Source organism: Pipra filicauda, unplaced genomic scaffold, assembly GCF_003945595.2.
Source record: "Pipra filicauda isolate LSUMZ 115617 unplaced genomic scaffold, ASM394559v2 scaffold346_size766342_pilon, whole genome shotgun sequence".
Taxonomy (NCBI): Eukaryota; Metazoa; Chordata; class Aves; order Passeriformes; family Pipridae; genus Pipra; species Pipra filicauda.
Genome location: NW_024104472.1, coordinates 46,926 through 68,312, shown reverse-complemented (window position 1 = coordinate 68,312; position 21,387 = coordinate 46,926). Strand labels below are relative to the sequence as shown.

General features: G+C 42.0%; 1 protein-coding gene across 7 annotated transcripts; it reads right to left on the bottom strand.

The window, feature by feature from the left end:
• Positions 1–686: 686 nt before the first annotated feature.
• LOC113987004 (gap junction beta-6 protein) lies at positions 687–11,652 on the bottom strand. Of its 7 annotated transcripts, none has more exons than XM_027719254.2 (3): positions 11,378–11,652; positions 10,888–10,967; positions 687–2,474 (listed from the first exon to the last, which is right to left on the bottom strand). In XM_027719254.2, the coding sequence occupies exon 3, from the start codon at positions 2,450–2,452 to the stop codon at positions 1,661–1,663; it is 792 nt and encodes a 263-aa protein (XP_027575055.1). In that variant the 5' UTR covers positions 2,453–2,474; positions 10,888–10,967; positions 11,378–11,652; the 3' UTR covers positions 687–1,660. The 7 variants fall into 7 exon arrangements, with proteins under 7 accessions (XP_027575055.1, XP_027575054.1, XP_027575056.1 ...); XM_027719253.2 differs by having other exon boundaries at positions 10,888–10,964; XM_027719255.2 differs by having other exon boundaries at positions 11,397–11,652.
• Between the last annotated feature and the right edge of the window lie 9,735 nt (positions 11,653–21,387).

The window sequence follows — 21,387 nt, the reverse complement described above, 5'->3', positions numbered from 1 at the left end:
ACAGAGCTGACTCTAGGTATTTTCTCCCTCCTATTGCTTGCACCTGCTCCCTGTTAGGATTTCACTAGTCACAGATAAACCAGCCAAGCCACCCAAACCCACTTACAGCATGGACACACAGAGCTGTGCCAGCACCTGTAAGAAGTGTCATACAACAGCATGAAGAAAAATAGCACCGAGTGCAATCTCTGTCCTAAGGATACCTGTTCTTTCTTATGCTCCTTGGAAGAGTAGTTCCATTGTACAAAAACAATGAGGCTAATCCATTTGTACTAGTGTAGGGAAAAAAGAAAAATAATTCTAGCAAGGTCAGTGGTGAGAAGTGACCCAAAACAGGAAACACACAAAACAGTATAGCTACGGTCTTGCACTGCATGCACCTCTTCCACCTTCAGGTTCCCCTGCCTGCAACAGCATACCCCTCCCACAAACACATACTGCCATGCACTTGAGAGTTACCAGTGCATCTCCACTGGAGTATGGACAACAGAATTAGGGCATCAATGCTCTAGATGGGAATGAGGGGTGTGCAGGGGCTATGTGCACTTTGGATGTAGAGTCCCTACTTGAAAAAGTTCCGTAAGCTCCTACTTGAAAAAGTTCCGTAAGCTCCTACTTGAAAAAGTTCCGTAAGTTCCTACTGAACATCTCACTAGCATTCACATATAGACTCTCACTTCACTGAGAAAGGTTGAAGTGTTTGCCTTTTATTCAGAAAACTTGCTCCATTTCCAGTAATACTTTCCCATGTCCTTGAAACCAGATAGCCTCTAGTCTCAGAACAGCACCATCAGTCAAGTACAAAAAAAGCAGAACAAATCAAAACCAAAAAAGTTCCATGATGTGATATAGCATAAACACATACAGCTAATACATTAGAGAAATAAACATCTACATTAAGTTATGTAAGTTGCTATAAAACTGGCAGTATGCAATTAAAAGATCAGCAAGATTACCAGGTCTGCTAGATGTTTAAAGCAAGCCTACATAGGCTGTATCTATATTCTCATGCTGATTTTAGGCATGACTTTGCACTCAGGATCTAGCTACCTTTCATACAACTTCCTCTACAGCCATCAGTGTGTATGCAAGCATCTCAAACTACCTGGCCAGACTCAAGCAGCATTTGCAAAGCTGTAAAGAGGTACCCTATTGCTGTCTCCTCCATATGAACATGGTGTTACAGGGTTCATCTGCATATGCCTGGTTAAGAAACAAAACACAATCAGTTGCATACTATAACACCTTAAGTAACATGGAATCTTAGATTTTAGAAAAATATTTTAGTTGTCAGTTCACAAGTAAAAACTATCACTATTACAAAACATCTTTTAATACTAGAATACCTAGCTTGGAATGAATTTTGTTCTTATTGCTGTTGCATTTAGTTTTCATGGGTCAGCATGAAGGTAAGTGGTGGGCTTCCCACTTGTCAGTCAGCTTGTAAGGGTACTCATAGGAAAGTGTACTTTCCTATTTAATCCTCATGGAATTTTCACATGTTTAGGCTTCCCTGACTTTTTCCAGACATTTACATACTTTACATCTGATACTACACATCAAAGTCTCACCCAACTGTGTTTCATGTAACAAATTTCATTTGCAGCTTCTAAATAAAACATTCACTCCAAAAAGAGTGAGCATCAGCACTGACACCACCTTAGCTACTTGAAAACCCTATAACTGTGTTCTGACAGCTATCAGATATCAACTCATTCATTTCATTTTGTTTAGTTTCTTCCTTATTCTCATGGTTGGGTTGCTGTTTTGAATTTCCAGCTTTTTTAGACCTTCTGAGGAAAAACTTTGTCAGTAAGTAACATAATTCAGCCACATTTAACAGAATGCAAATGCTGGACACAGCAATCATGAAAATAGTAAACACTGTCTTTTCAGTAGGTCGAGAGACAAAGCAGTCTACGGTGTTGGGGCAGGGCCAAGCACTACACTTCATCAAGCGAGGCATTCGGAACCCATCATACATGAAATAAAACGCATACATGAAGACAGCTTCAAAGATCAGTCTGAAAAAGATGCTGCTGGTGTACGTCCACCACAAGGAGCCCTCAATACGAAACCTCTGTCTTCGGATTTCTTCAATGTCCTTGTATTCGCATTTCTGGTCTCCCTTTCTGAACTGCCTTTTCTTCTCGTGCCTCCTGTAGGCCACGTGCATGGCCACCAGCAGCGCAGGTGTGGAGACAAAGATCAGCTGCAGGGCCCAGAGTCTGATGTGAGAGATGGGGAAAAAGTGGTCATAGCATACATTTCTGCAGCCAGGCTGAAGTGTGTTGCAGACAAAGTCATCTTGTTCATCTCCCCAGACTCTCTCTGCAGCCACAACCAGGATCATGATACGGAAGATGAACAGGACTGTGAGCCATATCTTCCCGATACTGGTGGAGTGCTTATTTACACCTCCCAAAATGGTATGCAGAGCTCCCCAATCCATTGTCTTGTTTCAATCCTCTCACCTAAGACAAGACAAATAAACAAAACTAAGATTAATCAAGACAGGAAACAAATACCATCAAGCATGTAGTTTAAAATAAAGGCAATATCATAATTGTACCATACCCATGTGGTAACATTTTGATGCAGTGGGTTTGCCTACAACTAGTCATAAATAATAATCTAATCACATATCAGCAGGTAATAATTCATTACTTGATTATACACATGGCACCACATTCATTTGACTTCTAGGTGTATTAGCCAATGCCACATTAAGTAGGAAAAGCAGATGGGAAGCTGATGAACACAGCCTTAAATCAAAAGATAAGACTTCTAGCAGCTGGATAACAGTTACAAAATAATAGAAGATATCAGCCAGAAGTAAGGTAGATGTTATGTTAAAAAGTAACGTGTTAGACAGATATAATTCCCATATAAATCAAGGCAGATTGCTCTATCCTTAGCTTAGAGTGTAAATAACGTTCAGATGAGTACATTCTAGCAATAAAGACAGACCTTGAGTAACTCCTGCTGATTCTCTGCATCTAGACCTTCCATGAGGTCTAGATAACCTGCATTCATCAATCTAAAAAGTGTGACTGTATTCTTAGTTGAAGCGAATTCCACAATAGCTTGAGGCCATGAAGGTAAAGTCTTGGTCATTATCCATCTTGAGTTGGATGTTTAAAATCAATGCTTAAAGATTCATACCAAAATTGCTTTCTCTCCACTAACTACAAAAAGGGCATAGGGTAACTAGACAAAGACTCCTTCATTGTCAATGCCTGTCAGGTTACTTTCTCCCCCCCGCCCCCTCTTAACACAGACTGCATTACTCCTAGATTAGCAAAGACATTTCAGAGGCTGGTAGAGTACTAAAATCAACATTTGAAGAGTTCAGACAGGTCAGCAGTAGCTCAGAGACTTTTCAACAGAAGCATATAGATTCCAGTGGGTGAGTTTCAAAGTACTATGACTGTAATTCACAGCGACCATTCAGAGGCATTTCCTTTCAGCCCACCTCCCCTGCTCTGCACCAGATGGATTTACAGAAAGTTAGTTTGTTAGTTTCTCAGTATTCAAGAATCAGCCAGGACCCTCCAGGAGTGCTCACAGATCTCTTGGCTCTGAAATTCCTCATGAAGGTTTTTATTTCACAGCTTCATTAATTTGTTTGCATCCCAGAGACCATATTTCTTTGGCATTTACAGCACAAGGCACCAATAAGCAAAATCACGTTTTCTAAGTTTCTAGAACAGAGCAGCTACTGGCACAAAGGCCATCATATCTATCACAAGATGATCGCATTGCGTGAGGAAGAAAATTACGACAGTTCTTGCAGTTGTCTTCCATGTCACACTCCCTTCTGAGTAATGTCAAAAGCCTTCCTGGTTTACAGTGAGTTTATATATCATCAGTAGGTCACGTACAATTATACAGAGCATCAGTCAAAGTACACAACAGCCCAGAGAAAATGAGGGCACTTAATTGTTACATTAGGTAATGCAACAGTATCTTTTCCTTGAGCTACTGGAATAAAAGTGTGATCTCCCTTCACAAGTTCCATAAACTACATTTTCCTCAGATCCTGCTGGTTGACCGTGTGGTGTTATACTCCAGGACATAAAAACCAGTTGTTCTATCTTCTTCTCCCTGCCTGTCAACCACCTTCTTACAGTGTGAAAAGGCTGAGAAGTGGAACCTGCGTATTCCCTCCTCATAAGCCCTGTTTGTTAGCTTCACCTCTCACCGCACATCCAATACTGCTCCCCTTTTGTTACAACTTCACATGGATTTGTTTCCTCCTTCCTGTCTCCCTGTGCAGAAGGAGGTTCAAAATATGAGTGCCCCAGTGTGTAGTTAGTTAGCTCAAGAAACTTCTCTACCCCTGTTTGCCCCTGAGGTCACACTGCAGTTCATCTCCTGTGACTCTGTGAAGGTGCATTATAAACCAGGTGACTTAAGTTCAGAAGTTATTCCCAGGACTAGTACGTTTTGCTTGTTTTTTAAACCTGATCCATTTCACTAACCTGCTCTACAGCACAGACCCACAGAGCATCTGAAAAGGCAGCTTTGTTAAAAAAAAAAACAGGCTGCAAATTGTAACGCAGAATGAGCAGTCAGTGGGGAAGAGGGGTTGGCAAAGCTTTAGTGCTGAGGACAATACACACTTTTCATCTGACTTGCTCCATCTCCTTTGAGAGTACATTGTGCTTGTTAAGCCAAAACACTCTGCTTCAATTCTAGCAAAGGCATGTCCGCGTCTGTATCAATGAAGAGAAAGCCACCACACTTTGAAGAAACAGCCTTTTGCCCTGAGTCTCCTAGTGAGATTTCCCCTCCCTTCCAAAGAAAGCCTTTGTCTTTCACCTCTGCCCAAACAGTCACCCCTTCACCCTTCCCACACACCTTTTCAAATCTTCCAGCTATCTCTTCAGCTCCTCCTGCCACCATCCACTATTCTTCCCGCTGCTTGCCGAGCTAGTCACCAACCTTTGCCCCTTCTTGCTTATGACCTCTCAGGCTTGTTTTGACACTGGTGGAGAGTCACATGACTTCTGGAAACACTCCAGAGTGCTACAGGCACTGATCAGATACCAGTGAAGTCTCACTATCTGCTCCCTGAAGGGTGGCACAATTATAATTGTAGGGCTGTATTCAGGCAGCCTGAATTCCAACCAACAGTGTTTCCTACCAGCTGGCTTTAAACAGTTCTCCTCAATGCAACTTAGAGGATTCCAACAAAAGTAATTCAGAGACTGCCAAAGTGTCCACCTCTCTCCAATAAAAAGACACAGTGATCCAAGCAGAATTTAAGTTAACCAAGTATGGCCCTCCAAACTATTAACCCATCAGTGCAGATCACTCCAGCTAAACACCCCATTTGGACTATCTGTACTGATGTGATGGTTCATTTACTCCTAACTAACTCAAAAGCTAGGACGTGGATCAAAGGTTATCTTTCTTCCAGGTACTTGTTTTATTTTTTACTAGCAAGTAAAATGTTAACTGCCTTGCTGACCAAAGGAGAAGAAAGCAGGAAAATTACATCCCTTTAATGGGTTGATAACTCTTATTTTTATAGAGCCAGTCCAGATAATATTTCTATGGGAGCAAATCCTGCCAAATGCCTACAGAAATAACAGTATGCAGACAGTCAAGGACTTACTCAGTTTGCTGGTCTTAGACGTACAGCGCAGCACAAGAATACATTTAAGATATGAAAGCTTAGGTGAATTTTTGGGGAGAAAATGTAAAGTAGGAATGAGGTTAGGGATTGGTTATAAAGGAAGAAGCTGGGAAAACAGGAGATACTTGAACTTAGTGAGGTTGAGTAACTAAGCATTTAGAATCCTTTCTAACATGGGAGTATATTAAGTGTTAAATTTTCCTTCAGAAAATTGCAACTGGGCATGAAAATAAAGCCTTTCCAAGCCTCAGCACAGATCCTTGTTCTACTACCAGTGGCACCTTCTGTTTTATTTCAACAACTAGAGGACCACAGAAGTATATGGCTGTTACAGTAGGAGTTAAAAACACCCAAAGAAGATCACCATGCTCCACTGAAAAGTTAAGTTACACAGGAAATGGTTCTGTACAATCACACAACAGAGTCACATAAGTAGGTGTTTCGTTTGGGGTTTTATTTTGTTGTTACTTTGGGGTTTTTTCCACTAGTAAGCTAGGCAGCAGCAAGAGAAGAACTGCAGCTTAACTATTTCTGTAGTTCTACAGCTTCTGGGCAGTATTTTGAGCTGTGTGCTGCCATGGTTAGACTGCCTTCTACTTTAAAGCTAGCTCCTGTAAGCCTATATTAAACCACAATCACAGCAAGCTGAATACACCCAGTGAAAATCCCTGCAATTCACAAAACGGAGGACAATTATCACTGAGCTCCCATGTTTATGAGTACAGCTAGCTTGTTAACAGACACTTCCCACCCCCACCCCCCTTAAAGACTGTTATACTAGGAAATCATTAGTCAGTGGCTAAATCCACAACTAGAATACAGGGAAAGTAAAAAAAAAAAACAAACCCAAGAGATACATCTCTTTCACATACACATATGGTGCTGGCTGCTACAGGATATTATCAAGCAAAAAAATTAGTAATTAGCAAGTATTACAATATTTGGTTATGCTGTAGGAATATCCAGGAGTCCCATTAAAGAAGAGGTCCGCAGAATCCTTATGCATAAATTCAGAGCACGAGTATACTCTTCTCCCCACAGCTACAACTTGGATACCAATTTACTTACTTTACTGGATTTACACAGAAACTTAGAGGGTGTTCAGCATGACTCCACTTCTATCAGAATTTTAGTGCAGAGTGTACCAGGAGTTACCAGTTTGGTGTGACATTCCACCCCTTTCGGCAGCCCCTCCAGATGCTGATACAAGATCAGCAATCTGCCAAATCAAAAGTCACTTTGTCCCATGTGGGAATGTGTTAACCAAGACAGTCTTTAAGCAAAAAAGCACTGGTGTCACTTGCCAGCCCCCAAGATGGGGACAAAGATAACTCAGATGCCTAAGAGTGGCAGTTCTAATACAGAATTTTTGCCATAGAAAACATTTAGAATATCTAAACTATCAGAGGCAAAATCATTACCAAATTTATTTTATGACCCAATTTGAAACAAGAAGTATTGCTGCACGCTGAGGTCCAGCATGCATTCAAAAATGCTTCTGAGACAGCATTTCCTTCAGGTCTTGATCTCAACAGTCACACTGGGAGCACTGACTCATACAGGGGCTGATAACCAGCATCAAGGTGTCCTAGAGCTGTATATGCTCTTTCATTACCCAGATTTGAAGAACATTCAAATCTGGATTTCAGTAGTTTTGCAGCAGCATACCTCCACCCTGCCAACCTGGCACCTAGTTTACAGCAAGTACTTAAATGTTAGGGTGTAGATTTTGTTATTCTGATTACTGAGTTAGTTTTGGTGCTATACCACAAGAACAGCAGCACTGCCAAGACCAAAGCAAGGAAGCTTCTAATAAATACAGATTAACATCTTCCAAAGGCGGCATCTTTTTGTTTCATCAAGAAAGGCTGGTATGCAGGCTACAGCAGCTACTTGCTAACTTGCTCAGACTTCCTAACTAATCTGTCAGTCTGCCCCATGCCTCAGTTTCCCAGACATTAAACTAGCAATAACAATCTCACCATCTCACAGGGCTGTTCTGAAATGCTCCACTGCAATTACAAGCTTCACAGGCTCAGTGGACCAAGAGAGATAAGTACCATCTCAAAGCTGGAAGCACAGAGCTTGAATTCAATCATCCAGGATACTTCTGATACCTGAAAAAGAATGCAGCTCGTGCATTGCTGTAGCTTTAATGCAGAGTTCAAAATGCAGGAAGACGAAGCTTTGAACTTTGACTTTGGCAACCAAAATCCTTTAATAGGCAGCTTGCAGGTATTCTAATTTTACAGCAGTGTATATAAAAACTTCAAGGAGCATGCAGCTGGAAGGCTCTGAAATATCAACAACTTTACTTCTTTCCTAAAAAGCTGAATAAAGATCAAAAGAGAAGTCTAACAATCACAAAAGCCTGTGCAATTCTCTCTAGTAGCTCTTAAACTTTGTTCTGAACACCTATCTCCAGATCAGAGTGGAAACTGGAGAGTAGAAGAGCTGTGACAGAGGGATTATAGTATATCTGATTTGACACAAGAACAGGCAAAGACTAATCAGGAACAGGAAACCTGACAGTTGCAGGCCTGAACACTGCAAGCATTGTTCTGTCATTCTACTCAAGTTTATGGAAACAGGAGGCATTCTTTGCCCTAATTAAATTCAGTGTGAAACCCAGAGAAACCCAACAGACTAGGACCCAATATGTATGTAGTTAAATGTTATTAAAAAATTGCGTTAGTTAAATATCAACACCATTAAGGGTTCAGTTCTACCCACAATAATCCCCTGATGACTGTCCCATATTCATGCCCTCACATAAGTTTTAAGCCATTTTCCAAGAATGCTGAGAAATATCCATAGCTATTTCAATAGCCTGCAACTGTAACTGGAGGATTACCATCTTCCAGAACATCCCTGCACAACATTCATTACACTGGTACCAAACAGGAAATCAGAAGTGTCAGTCTCACTTGAAGGCATAACAAGACAGCACAAGTCCTATTAGAATTTAGCCCATCTCAGCCATTTTCCCCTGTAAATCTTTCCTTCAAAATGTGCTTAAAGCTTTTTGCTTTGGACGAAAACCAAATTCCCATGGACTGCGTCTTCACTGATACAAGTGTCCTATTGCCCAAATTTTAAAGAAAATTTTAGGGATACTGTGCTCTGCTCCCAGTCATCAAAAGAACTTTTTAGTTATGACACTTATGTTGCTTTTTATTTTTTTTAAAGCCTGTTACTTAATTCCTATTTCCTTTCCCCTACACCTAGGCAAAGGTCTACATCCCCTCTACAAATCTGCCCACTCCTGTTTCAAATGTAACATTTCCTATAAAACTGGCAAACCACTATCTTCTTTCACACACGCAGAGAACTTGCACCCTTTCAGAAACACTAGTTGAATTTATAAACATTAAGATTTTATACTGCAGTGCAGCTTCTCCTTGAGCATGTATTTTGTTATTTCATTCATCAAAAGACAAAAACAACTTTTTCCTTTTTAAAAGTCTATTACAGGAAGAAATGCTGGTAGGAGATAAGGAATAAAATTAGTTTTCAACATTCTTTTATCAACTAATAGGAGATGTGTTTCTCTTTTTCCACATTCCTTCTGTTTTGAGAGCATGTTATCTTGCCTCATATATCATCACTTCAAGCTTTTCCTTACACAAACTGGTGTTTAGCCAGGCAAGAGTCACAGTTCTCCTTTCAGGTAACTCATCAGTCATCATTAAGTAACAATTAAAAGCAGTGAGGAACAGAACAAGAAGAAACATCAAAATTAGATTCGACCCATGTTCCTGTTTCATGTAGTCTCTGGTACCACTGCTTTCATTGGAACTGTTCACAAGAATCACCTTGTAAATGCACCCTCTTTACTCACAGGCAGCAATTGAGTTTATGCAATGACTGTTAGGAAGAACTTGTATATGTATCTCAAAGTGCTGCTATTTGTCCAACTACTGAGATAGTCTGCTTTACCTTTTCCCTTGTACAGTTACGTCTTTGCACAAAATAAATGAGGCTGCCAAAATAATCTACCTGGATTGTGCATCAAGGGGTGCAAAACACCAACACTGTCAGAGGCCTCAGAGGCCCCAGCTTCAGCATAGAGAGCTAGTCGTGTCAGGACAGAATCAATTTCTCCAGAGAAATATTTTAATTCATGGGGTTTATTGTTCCATTCTTAAGCTCTGCAATGCGTAGTCCTACCGATTACGAGACTGACAGTTCTGGGGACTGTCTGAAGTCTCCCAAAAACACTGACACACGAAATAGAGATGTAACCTCATGGCTCTGCAAAACATGTTGGAAAGCCCACTTGGAAAACTACATTGTAATGCCTAGTTGACACAAGGAGGCACCTCCATTTACCAGGCTGAGGTTTGTCCCACCACTGCCTTGTTCTCCAAGCTACATCTAACACAATCACATCCTTCTGCCTACTGCCTTTTCTCTGGGGCTCTTCAAGGTCTGTAGCTGAGAAGCAGGGTTTTCAGGCTGAACAGTGGAGGCCAAGAGATATTAGAAATTGCATAATTCCTTTAACAAAATCAAGGATAAAAATGCATTTTATTCTCCTCTTGACTCAATGTACAATGTACACATGCACATTGTGGTAATCTCTAAGAGAATCTGGGCCCAAACCCTCATATCATTTCATACAGGTCACAGCCAGTAAAATGCAATAAGTGATTGAAGTCATAAAAACTGGGTTTAAAGGAGCATTCTTAAGAGAAAAGGCCACTTCCTTCTTTCAACCATGTGCCTGTTCTCTTAAGAATATTTCCAGGCTACATGGTGAAAACTAATGGAGTACAAGACAAAAAAATAGTTTCCTCTATTTGGGTGGGGGGGGGGGGGGTGGTGTTAATAAAAAGAAAAAAAAAAAAAAGATAGTTTCTTCAACACAAGGGATTCTGAAAGTAATACCCAATCTAGGAAAGCCCAGTGACAGGAAAAACAGTCATGCCCAGCACGCATAAGAACACACACAGCCACTAGCTACTGCCACGAGCTAGGCAAGCACACATGCCCTTACTCCAGCATATCCCCTGCATTTACTTAAGGGCTTGAGTACTCGTTCTTTGTGCGATCTTATCCAACCCTGATACTCAGAAATACATTTATTTCTGACTCACATCTCTCATTTCCTATTCCCCCTGTAATTCTGAGGAATGTTTCCAGTGTGCGATCAGACACTCACAAGACCTGTCAGTTTTACTGATGCAAGCTGTTTACCTTCCCGCAGCTCTCTTAACATCTGTAGGCGTGTCGCAAATTACCTGTAATTGCAGGAGCCTTGATTTTGCTTGGTGTTTTAGCTGGTCGTACGTACTTCACATAACGCGCTCACAGACAGCTGCTGGGAGGCGAATAAAAGACATCGTTAGAATTTAAGCGCGTAATTAACAGAGACATGAGCATTCACAATTAAAACTGGTCTCGAGGTTCAAGCACTGCCCGTGAAGCTGAAGGTCGGGAAGAGAACCTGAGAACTCCCGTGCCAAGGGAAGGTAAATCCTGTCAGGGACGGGGGGAGCCGCGCACACGCCGCCGCCGCGCCGGCCTCCGCTCCCTCTCCACGGCGGGCAGCGCCACCACAGCTCCCGGCTCCGCTACACCGGTGCCGGCCCCGCTCTGGAGCGCAACAAGTGTGGCGGTAGCTGTACGGGGGGAACCCGTACGCGGACACCTGCCCCGCCGCGCCCCCCGCCCCTTCCGCCGCCGGCGGCTGCGCCGCGGCCCGTCCCTCCCGCCCGCCGCGCCCCTCACCTGCCCCGGCGGTACTCACGGCTGCGGGGCGCGATCCGCCCCACCCGGGGCACCCGGCACCGCAGGCAGGCAGGCGGGCGGGCAGGCTGCGGGGCTCAGCGTGACTCTGTCGGTTCCTGCGGAGCGGCCAGTCCGAGTCTCGCCACCCCGGAGCTTTAAGGTCCTTCCCTGTTCACCTGCCGCCGCTTTTAACCCGCCCCTCTCCCGCCTCCGCCCGCACCCTGCTCCTCCGGCCGCCCGCCCGCGGAGGCGGCTGTGGGGAACCCGGGGCGGGGCCAGGCCGGGCCGGGCGTCCATCCCCACCGCTGTGCCCTGGGAAGGGGCTTCTACGGCGAGCGGGGTTTTGAATGTGAGGAGGAAACAGCCAAAATAAAGGGTGGGGCGAACACCCCCTGTCGCTTCCCGGCGCCTAGGGGCTGGTTTGGGCTTGTAGGGGGAGAGCTTGTAGGGAGATCAAGGTAAGAGCAGGTATGTGGTTTTTTTCAGAGGAAGTGCATATCTATTTAAGATAGCAGTTTCGTGTTTCCATCTTGACAAATCCAGGTATTCAGAAGGGCCTTGGGACAGAAAAAAAAAGCAGGTCTTTTCTCCTGGAAATCATTAAAGAACTGCTGGCCAAACACAGAAGGACGAGCCAGTCGTTTCTGGCTTTTTGAGGTTTGTTTTCAAGTACGATTGAAATGCTACAGCAATGCCCTGCAGACTCGCAGGCTTTCACGGAGCTGCGGATATTTGTCGGTGCAAAGACCTATTTTGGAAAGTTTCCTGTTTCTAAGGAATACAGTTGCTGAGGAAACAATTTATCTTAGGTTCAAAAATCCCTGCCCAAAACTGTGTTCTCTGTCTTGCACACAGGCACATCAAACTAAATAAATGGTTTGTAAACCTCTGAACTAAATTTCCAAGGAAAATATACAGCACAACTGGAACAACAGGACATTTGCTTAGACTTCAAATGAAAAATGCATTTGTTTGTGCTTGTTTAGAGTATAAGGGTTCGAATAAATAAAACAATTTCCAGCTAAATTCTACTGTCTTGTATTTCCACTTCCTAGAATACAAATAATTGATTTCATCTTCAGGAAAGAGACATAGAGATTTCTTGCACAAACAATCTAATAATTGAAAGATAAGAAATCATCATCAGCTGTGGTTTAAATATTAGTCTCTGTGGCGCTCATCTTTCCTCTGCCACCCCTTCTTACCCCTCCACTTAGGTCTGTGGAACCTATGTGTTAGGACCATAGAAAAATTCATGTTGGAAGAGATCTGAGAAAGTCTCTAATCCAACCTGTTGGTCAAGCTGGATCCGGGACCATTCAGCAGTTATACCCCATCCATGGGGAACCCAGCACTTGCAGCAGCTGAAATCAGTTCACTGCAGCAACGGTAGGACCAGGCCCAAGGTATAAGATGTGACGATGACCTAGACAAGTAATAAATACCTGAGGCCTGAGTTTATCTGCATTCACTGACTTCCGAGGGAGTTGTGTGTTCAGATGACGTTCAAGGTTCATGTGTATGACGTGCATGAGGAAGAGAGGTGGCTCTGGACCCAGATTCACACCTGCACTTTGCAAAAGGGAAAGCCTGTCTTCTAATGGAAGAAAAGCTTTAGATGAGACATCTGGAACTCATGTGTTTTTCCCTCTCCAGTCACCTTCCAACTTGATTCAGTGACCTTGAAAAAGTGAAATGTGTCATTCCAAGGTCAAAGTACTTTAAACATTTTCAGTAAGAGAAGTATTAGGAAAATAAAAGTCAAAATTGTAAGTCATGTGAAGAGCAGCTGAGGGAGCTGGGGGTGTTTAGCCTGAATAAAATGAGTCTCGGGGTGACCTTATTGCTCTCTACAAATACCTGAAAGGAGATTGTAGCAAGGTAGGGGTCGGTCCCTTTTCCTAGGCAACAACTGACAGGACGAGAGGACCTAGCCTCAAGCTGCACCAGTGGAGATTCAGGTTGGGATCAGGAAGAATTTCTTTACTGAAAGGGTGGTTAAACATTGGAACGAGGTGCCCAGGGATGTGTTGCAGTCACTATCCCCGGAAGCGTTCAAGAAAAAGCTGGACATGACACTTAGTGTTATGGTTTAGTTGACAAGATGGTGTTCAATCAAAGGTTGGACTCGATGACCTTGGAGGTCTTTTCCAACCTAAATGATTCTGTGATTCTATGAAAAGTTAGTGGAAACAAGACCCTATGGGTCTGACTGAAGGAGGTGAGCCACAGGCAGAGATACAGGATGGATCTCTCTGAGCTGCCTTGTATCAGGTCTTCACTGCACTGCCTTTGGGAGGATGTCACAGTTGGAGGCCAACACCTGGTGTCTCTCCCAAGGCAGAAGCACATAGTTCTGGCAGCAAAGAAGAAGTCTTTAGTGATATTCTGTGTTTCAAAAATTAGGTGATATCAAACTAGCTGGAACCACAGTGGGGAGCACCATGTACTCCTCTGCTGGGTAATTTTTTCATCTCTCATGTGTTTAATGCTACTCCTCTGACCTGGTAGCATCAGCATGCTCTTTGATTATAAATGATGATGCAAGGGATATTAGATAGAAAGAATGAGATGTGTCAGTGATGGAAATTTAAGGAGTAGGAATCTTAGTTTTAATCACAGTGTTTTCTCTTTATGAGGGTAAAATTAAATATTTAGTAATTGACTACCTAGTAAACAGAACTAAGCTGTACTATTCCTTTACAGATGTTGAATGTTTTGTGTACTATTTACAAGCATATAAAAAGTACTGTTTAATAAACTTGTAAAATAAATAGACATGAATTGATTATTTTTGGATTATGACAGCCCTTTTTCCTGTAATAGCTGCAGCTGTGCACTATAATGCACATGAGTATATTTTGTTTGTTGACATAATTTTAAACTAAAAAGGGAGAAGAAGGGGACGGATAAACATAGAATCTACCTATTATTGACATATAAACAAAGAGGAAAATGAAAGTTACAGGGTTCAGATAGATACCTTGCACAATAATGCAGATAGTGAAGAAATATCTTTAAAAATATTTTTTCTTTTGCAAATAAATAGAGATAGTCGTCACAACATGATATTAAGGACCAAGAATAGCTTTAGGTATAAAGCCTAAATTCAGGATAAGGCCAGTCTCTTTGATAGTGCATTTCATCATCTATAGGGTCATAATCACAGGCAAGGCTAACTATCCTGTAGACCATTTAAATCATGAGTACCCATTTGAAAATACTGGCATAAGTCAAGTTTTCCTTCTGAGCACTAATAAACCAGAGTCTGACTAGAACTTTTGATTGAAATGTTAAACTAATTTGCATACACTTGATTAGACTGAAGATTTGTACAAAAGCAAATCCAACTTCTCACTCTTATTATTCAGAAGGGACAAAAGAGGAGAAAAAACCAAACCCCAGGAAGTTTCTTTTCCATTTTTCCATGGCAGACGGCTCTAACACTGTGGTGCAGACTGGAAGCAGGAGGTTTTTCGTCTGGAAAATTTCTGGTTCCTTTCCAAACCTTCACATCTCTAATTAGACTCTCTTTGCCTTCTGACTATTGAGCAGTTCAGAGTGGGAGAAAGAAAATTAAGTCCAGTCCTTCAGTGTAAAACTGTTGTGCTGGTCTCAAAGTGCACACTGTCCTGGGGCACATTTATTAGGGGACAACAGGTGTACATGTGGTATTGTTAATATATACTAAGTCTTGGATCAAGCCCCATCTTTGTTGTATGCTGCTCAGGAAGCTGTTCTTCTTCAGCTTTTATTTTCAGTTTAATTTACTGGTCAACATTCCTACAGGGATGGTGTTGGCCCTGATTTACGTACTCTGGGCAAATCCCAGGAACTTATCTGGCCAGAAATAACACCTAAAGAGTCATTTCCTTTTCAATATAATTACTTTAATGACAATGTGTAGTATGATAAAGGTTACCCATGTAACGTCACTGTTTATTATCCATTACAGCTCCTCAAGCATTAGTACTGCCTTGAAAAGCACACTGCCTTGTTTTCCCACCTGCAAGGGCCTTACAGGTGCTCTTAGAGAACAATTGGGATTTCGCTTCCCTCAAGTAGTGGGCAGATGGCTGTCTGCCTTATCTTTTTGGCCTCAGGTTGTCCTCATCAATCAGACCTTCCCTTTTTTACTTTTAGTTAATTGATATGCATGAAATATCCCAAGAGAAACCTACCGGGTGCTTTCCTGCTAAGATAACTGGGTGATCTTAGTTATGTTCTCTGCTTGTGGAGATAGAAGGAACAGGAAAGAACAAAAAAAAACCTACAACAAATTAAAAAAATAAATTAAAAACCCCACCTGAACTCCAAATGATATGGGGAACCAACAAAAGGGGATGAAAATGGTTCCTAGCACTGCTAGTACATGAACCAACCTGTCTCACAACACCCCATATAATTTACACTTTTTACCTCAAAATGGACATAGGCAGCTGTTTCAGTATACTGCCGTGCTCTTCCAGGATGCCATTGGAAAGCATACCTCTCCTGCATGTTAGTTAGGGTAGACTAAGTCATCGTCAGGCACCCATCAAAGCTTCTCATTTTCTTAAGATGACAGCTCCGGATATCCAGCATCAGCTCGATTTGAAAGGCAGAGCTTTCTTCATCCTTAGGCAGCCCAGTAATTTCTGCAACACTATTGCTAATTTGAAAGCTGACAGTTTCCATCTCCCCACCCCTTTGGTTTATTACAAATATTTCATCAGACCAGCTGTAGTCTACCGTGTCCTTCTTTGCTGTGGGCAAAGGGCGACAAGAAAGGCTGTCAGCAGTGGTGCTCAGTTGCTGTGGTGATGTTTCCCCTGGAGCAGGCAGCTGCATCAAGTCCCCCACTCTGGTGGCACCTCGCCCAGGCTCCCAATGGACATACAGACGCTTCCAGCTGATTTAATTGGTTCGTTTCTCCCTGGTTTGATGTAATAAGTTCATTGTTCCCCAGTTCAACTTAATTGAGTCATTGTTACCCGATTTAACTGACTGATTGCTGCCTGACTTGATTTAATTAATTACCGCTTGACTTGCTGACTAAGCAAGCTCCTTCTGCCAACTGCCAGCATGGCTCATGACTCCTAATCCGTGCTGTCTACCTCTGCCTCTTGCTCTATACTAACCTGCTCTTCTGCTGGGACCTGGTCTCTGATCTTCTCTAGCCACATCCTCTGTCCCCCTGCTGCTTCTCCCTTCTGTTCCTGTAGCTCTTCCCTAACCCAAAGACCTTCTCTCACTCATCCTCTAATCCTCCTTTCTGTTCTCCTCTGCTTTTTCTTGTCTTTAGCCCTCTGACTACCTCCAGTTTTCCTCCCAGAGTTCTCATCACTGTGTCCCACAGTAACCCTCCCTGCTTTGATTCCTCTAAAGCTGCTCCTGAACTCTCCCAAAGGCTTTGAATTTCACTTACTTCATGTGTCCCACATTGCCCTTCCTATAGTGGGATTTTTTTTATCCTATTCTGCCTAACAATCCTACGCAAGTATCAGCACTTGTCCAGTCCTCTCCTTTTTCCTTCATTTCCACTACTTGCCTGTAGCCATTTTTTTCTTCCTTCAAGGTATCATCCAGAAGCCTTTCCCTCCCCTTGTTGCATGTTAACTAGCATCCTCTAGACTTTTGGCTCCTTTTAATTCCTTCCCTGCCTCAGATCCATTTGCTTGCTTTGAGATTTCTGCATCCACTGTAAGGATATCTTCTCTGATTGCTCCTTATCTCTTTAGCCTTTTGTTTTCACCTAAGGTGTTCTGATGATGGTTCAGATTTCTCACTGACCCTCCACTTTCTGGTTCTTATTTCATTCCCCAGTCTCCCCAGATCTCTTTCATTTATATCTCTCTGTGTTTCTCTGTCTCCATTCAGCAGAAACATGAGATATAGGTTGATCTTGTCCTCTTTTCTCTGCTGTTCTGCTCCACTGTCCATCTGATGTCAATCTAGGAGTAGGCACTTCTGTAAGCAGAGAATTACAGTTTTGCAAAGTAGTTTTGTCAAGTTGTAAGTCTGAATTCATGGCATGAATTCAGCATGAGCCTAGGCTTCCCCATGGCCACTTCAGTGCATATAGGTGAAGTCAGCTCTACCTGTGCTGTCAATCCAGTATGCACAACATCTTGTGTGGGCGGGTATCCCTCCAGGCCTTGCTGGCCATGTTATACTTTCTGTTCAATCTTCACTATTTACCCATTTTTATTTTTCATTTATTGAAAGAAAGTCCAGGAATGATTGAGTGTCTCTCCAGTGTAATCCCCCATTATTAGGTTGCCAACTGACATTTGGATTCTGTATTCCTGGGAACAGATTCAGGGTGTGTTGCCCCTCCTTCCTCTGGCTCTCTCTTTCTGACTAGTGTGTCAATGTTTTCTTGAAGAGAAGATCTCACTATCTACAAAGACACCTCTCTCCCCCTCCAGTCTTTAAGGAACCTTCACTCATAGAATCATAGAATCATTTAGGTTGGAAAAGACCTCCAAGATCACTGAGTCCAATGTTTGACAGAACACCACCTTGTCAAGTAAACCGTAGCACTAAGTGCCACATCCAGTTGTTTCTTGAATGCTTCCAGGAATGATGACTCCACCACCTCCCTGGGCAGCCCATTCCAGTGCCTGACCACCCTTTCAGTGAAGAAACCTACACTACATGGCTGAGGGTCTTCAATTTCACTTGCAGTGAGTTAATCTGTCTCTGCATTGTTATTCATGCACAGAAAAGCCATTATATTCCTAGGGCATTTTTGCTCAGACCTTTCTTGGTTTCATATGGCAGACTCCATTGATTTCCAATACCTAAGAACCTTGGAAGATGCTTTGGGAGAGCTTTGTTTGGTTGGTTTTGTTTTGTTGGTTTTTTTTAGTCAGCCACATTTCATTTTATATCTTTTTCTTACAGTCTCCTAAACCTGAATGTGGTTCTCTAAGTTTCTCCTGGCATGGTAGGCAGGATACACAGCTTCTGTATATACCCTACTTAAAGCAATGCAGTCATATTTCTGCTGCTTTAACATCCATTCCCTCTCCTCTTTGAATTCATCTTTGCAGGTCCTCTCCTGTTATTGGCTTCAGCTCATTCGCTTAATTTACAGAGGCCATCTGACTTTGCAGATGATACAGATACTGGCAATCCCTCTCAAATTACTAGTGTGTGAAGGTATGACACCCACTCCTGTTCCCATGAAAGTGGTGCCAAACCTCTCATAAAATGTTATGAAAACAGTATTGGGCCTCAGACTCTTCATTCCATTCTCCATAATGGTAATTAAAATAACATTAAAATTAGCAATAGAATTAGCAGGTGCCAGGCTCTTCTTGCCGTCTTTCATTTTCTGCATCTGGTAAGGCATCTTGGTGCTAATGATTCCATTCTCTGAGCTGATATATACAGAATATGGATGCTCCAGGCTTTTCATAGTGTCGAACACATGCTAAGAAAGAGAGAACGGGGGACTGCACTTCAATGTACAATCTGTCTTTCCATTTGTAATTGCAAAGCACTCCCATTGCAATAACAATAGTTGCATAGATGCTTAAAAAGTATTTGTAGCCGTTTACCTTTTTTTAGTGTGAAATCTTTTGTCCTTTTCTAAAATGTTAGTGACAGTCTGAAGTTGTTCCCTTTTTCAGCCCCACCCTGCACTTCAGATAATTATGCCTTTGGAAAAACACTGATATCAAGCACCGGCAGCTTCAGAAATCACAAATTAAGCTAAATCTCTGCAACTCACTTCAATGCAGGGTTACCAGAAGTTTACATTGCATCCATGAGAAGTTATCATTGCACCAATGTAATTATTGTGGTGTCAGTATGCTCTAATAAAGGCAAGTATAGAGATAAAAACCCCCAAAGATTTTACAACATTATGCAAATCGTTTTATCTCAAACTAAGAAACAAACACAAAATCAGATGTAACCATTTTGATGTACTTGCATGCAGGAAAGAATTGCAGTGCATTGTGAGATGCTCATCGTTACATAGCCATGAAAGGCAGTACTGGTTACGCACTGGGAGGTAGTTGAGGTCTTTTTCCTCTACATTTGGAAATTTGAAGAATTTTCTGTATTCCTCTCTCTTAATCCTGTAGTTTTCCTTCCTCCCCAGAGAATTACAGAGCTGTGGTAAAGGACAAGATGTTTCTCTGGATCGTCCTTATGGGAATCAGGATCCACTGGGTCAGTGTCTGGCTTCATCTCGTGTTTCCCGAGCTATGGGAGCTCCCCTCGTGCTAACCAATGGCAGCAACAACAGTTTTTGCCAACAATGTCATTTTCAGCTACAGCATCCTTCTGACTTTCCTTAGTATTGTCTATACCAGGTGATTTTTATAAGCACAGGACACCTACTAACATGCCAACCCATAGTTAATGTTAGTACAGCAATCTGAAAAGGCCAAATCCTACACGCGTAACCTTAGAGATACATATTAACAAAAAGCCCCATTCCTCCCATGCATGTTAAGAATACCATCAGCAAATGTCACCACAGTATGTTCAAGAGTTGAAAATTTTCCAGTTAAATTATGTTGATAGTTATCTTCTGTGGCTCTGGCAACCCCTGGTTGAACAGCCCTAATTTTGAAAGTATTTGTTAGACTCTTCGGAAAGAAGGCAAGCTTCCAAAAAGTAAAAGGGCCCTCACAGGAGGCATCTTGTAGAGGCAACATTTCAGGGGTTAGGTCAGGGGGTTCTGTGTAGGTCGTAGAAAATTAATGAATATAGATAACAGCAGTCTGGACAAAGGAATTTAACTATTTGCATCTGCTACTGTTTGACCGCCAGTAAGAGACATGAATTTGGGAAAGAATATATAAATACAGAGGTATATAAACACACAAATTGTCCATTTACCTTACTGGCTCAGTCATATAGAGTAAATATGTATAACCCTTGAATTCAGCCACTTCACTGTCACAGGATCCAAACTTACCGCAAAAAAACTGGTCTTCCTCTATGATTTGCCTTTTATTTTCTACTCCAACATTATATGCTTTTAAGTATAAAATCACAATGTTTTATGCAGCTGTACAAAGAACAACAAACCGTGTTCTGCAGGACAGAGGCTCTGTAAATTAGCCCTTAAATGTGAGCTGGTAAGGGCCTACAGGATTTAGCCTTAGAGATACAATGTGTGTGGAAACTTATGAAATGCAGAGCAAAAGTCAGAATGAATTAGCTGCTAAATTCCCAAAGGACTTATCTCCTTCAAGTAATCTCTTCTTCCATGGCTTTGTTTAGAAGCTGCATAATTACATAGTGTCACTGCTTTTGTATGTTTTATGCTTTTTTGTATATTTTGTCTATGAAAGGCCATGCTTTTATTTGGCAAAAAGAATGATTATGGTTAGAATATATTTATGGGCCTTTAACTTTGGCCCATCAGTTGGTAACTGCAGCTGCATATTCACCTTCAGAAGTATTATTAGTCATGGGAAAATAGCTTCAAATATTATCAGTTACACTGACATTTTCATTTTGTAAATGATCATATCTATGAAATGTTGTTCTATATCTTCCTACTGGAAGGGTTACAACTACTGTCAATCTTTGGAGGTCCTGGTGTGCATTTTCCCTGGCGCCCCTGGGGCTATGAGGGTCTGACATGGATGTTTTCATACACCCACAAAATCATTCACAGGGACCATTGGATAAGCAGTTAACCTACATGCCAAATATTCTATAACATTTTTCGCCAGAGTAGAAAAATGGCTCCCTACTGGTGTAGAATGGAAACCTCAGCAATAATTCACATTTTTCCTCATTACTTAAAGGAAATATTCCCCATTAATTTGTTACCCATTCCCAGACTTCTTGGTTAAAAAGGAGCAGGGTCTCCCAGAGATTCCCAGGTCTCCCTGGACAGCTGGGCCAGCTGTTCTATGTTGGCTCTAACTTAAGGAGTGCCGGGCTTCCAAAACATAACAAGGGCTTTTGCCTTACTAGCTTTTTAAAGAAACTATTTCACATTACATTCCTCCTTTACCTCCCCTGTACCTTACCAATGAAATGAGAGAACAGGT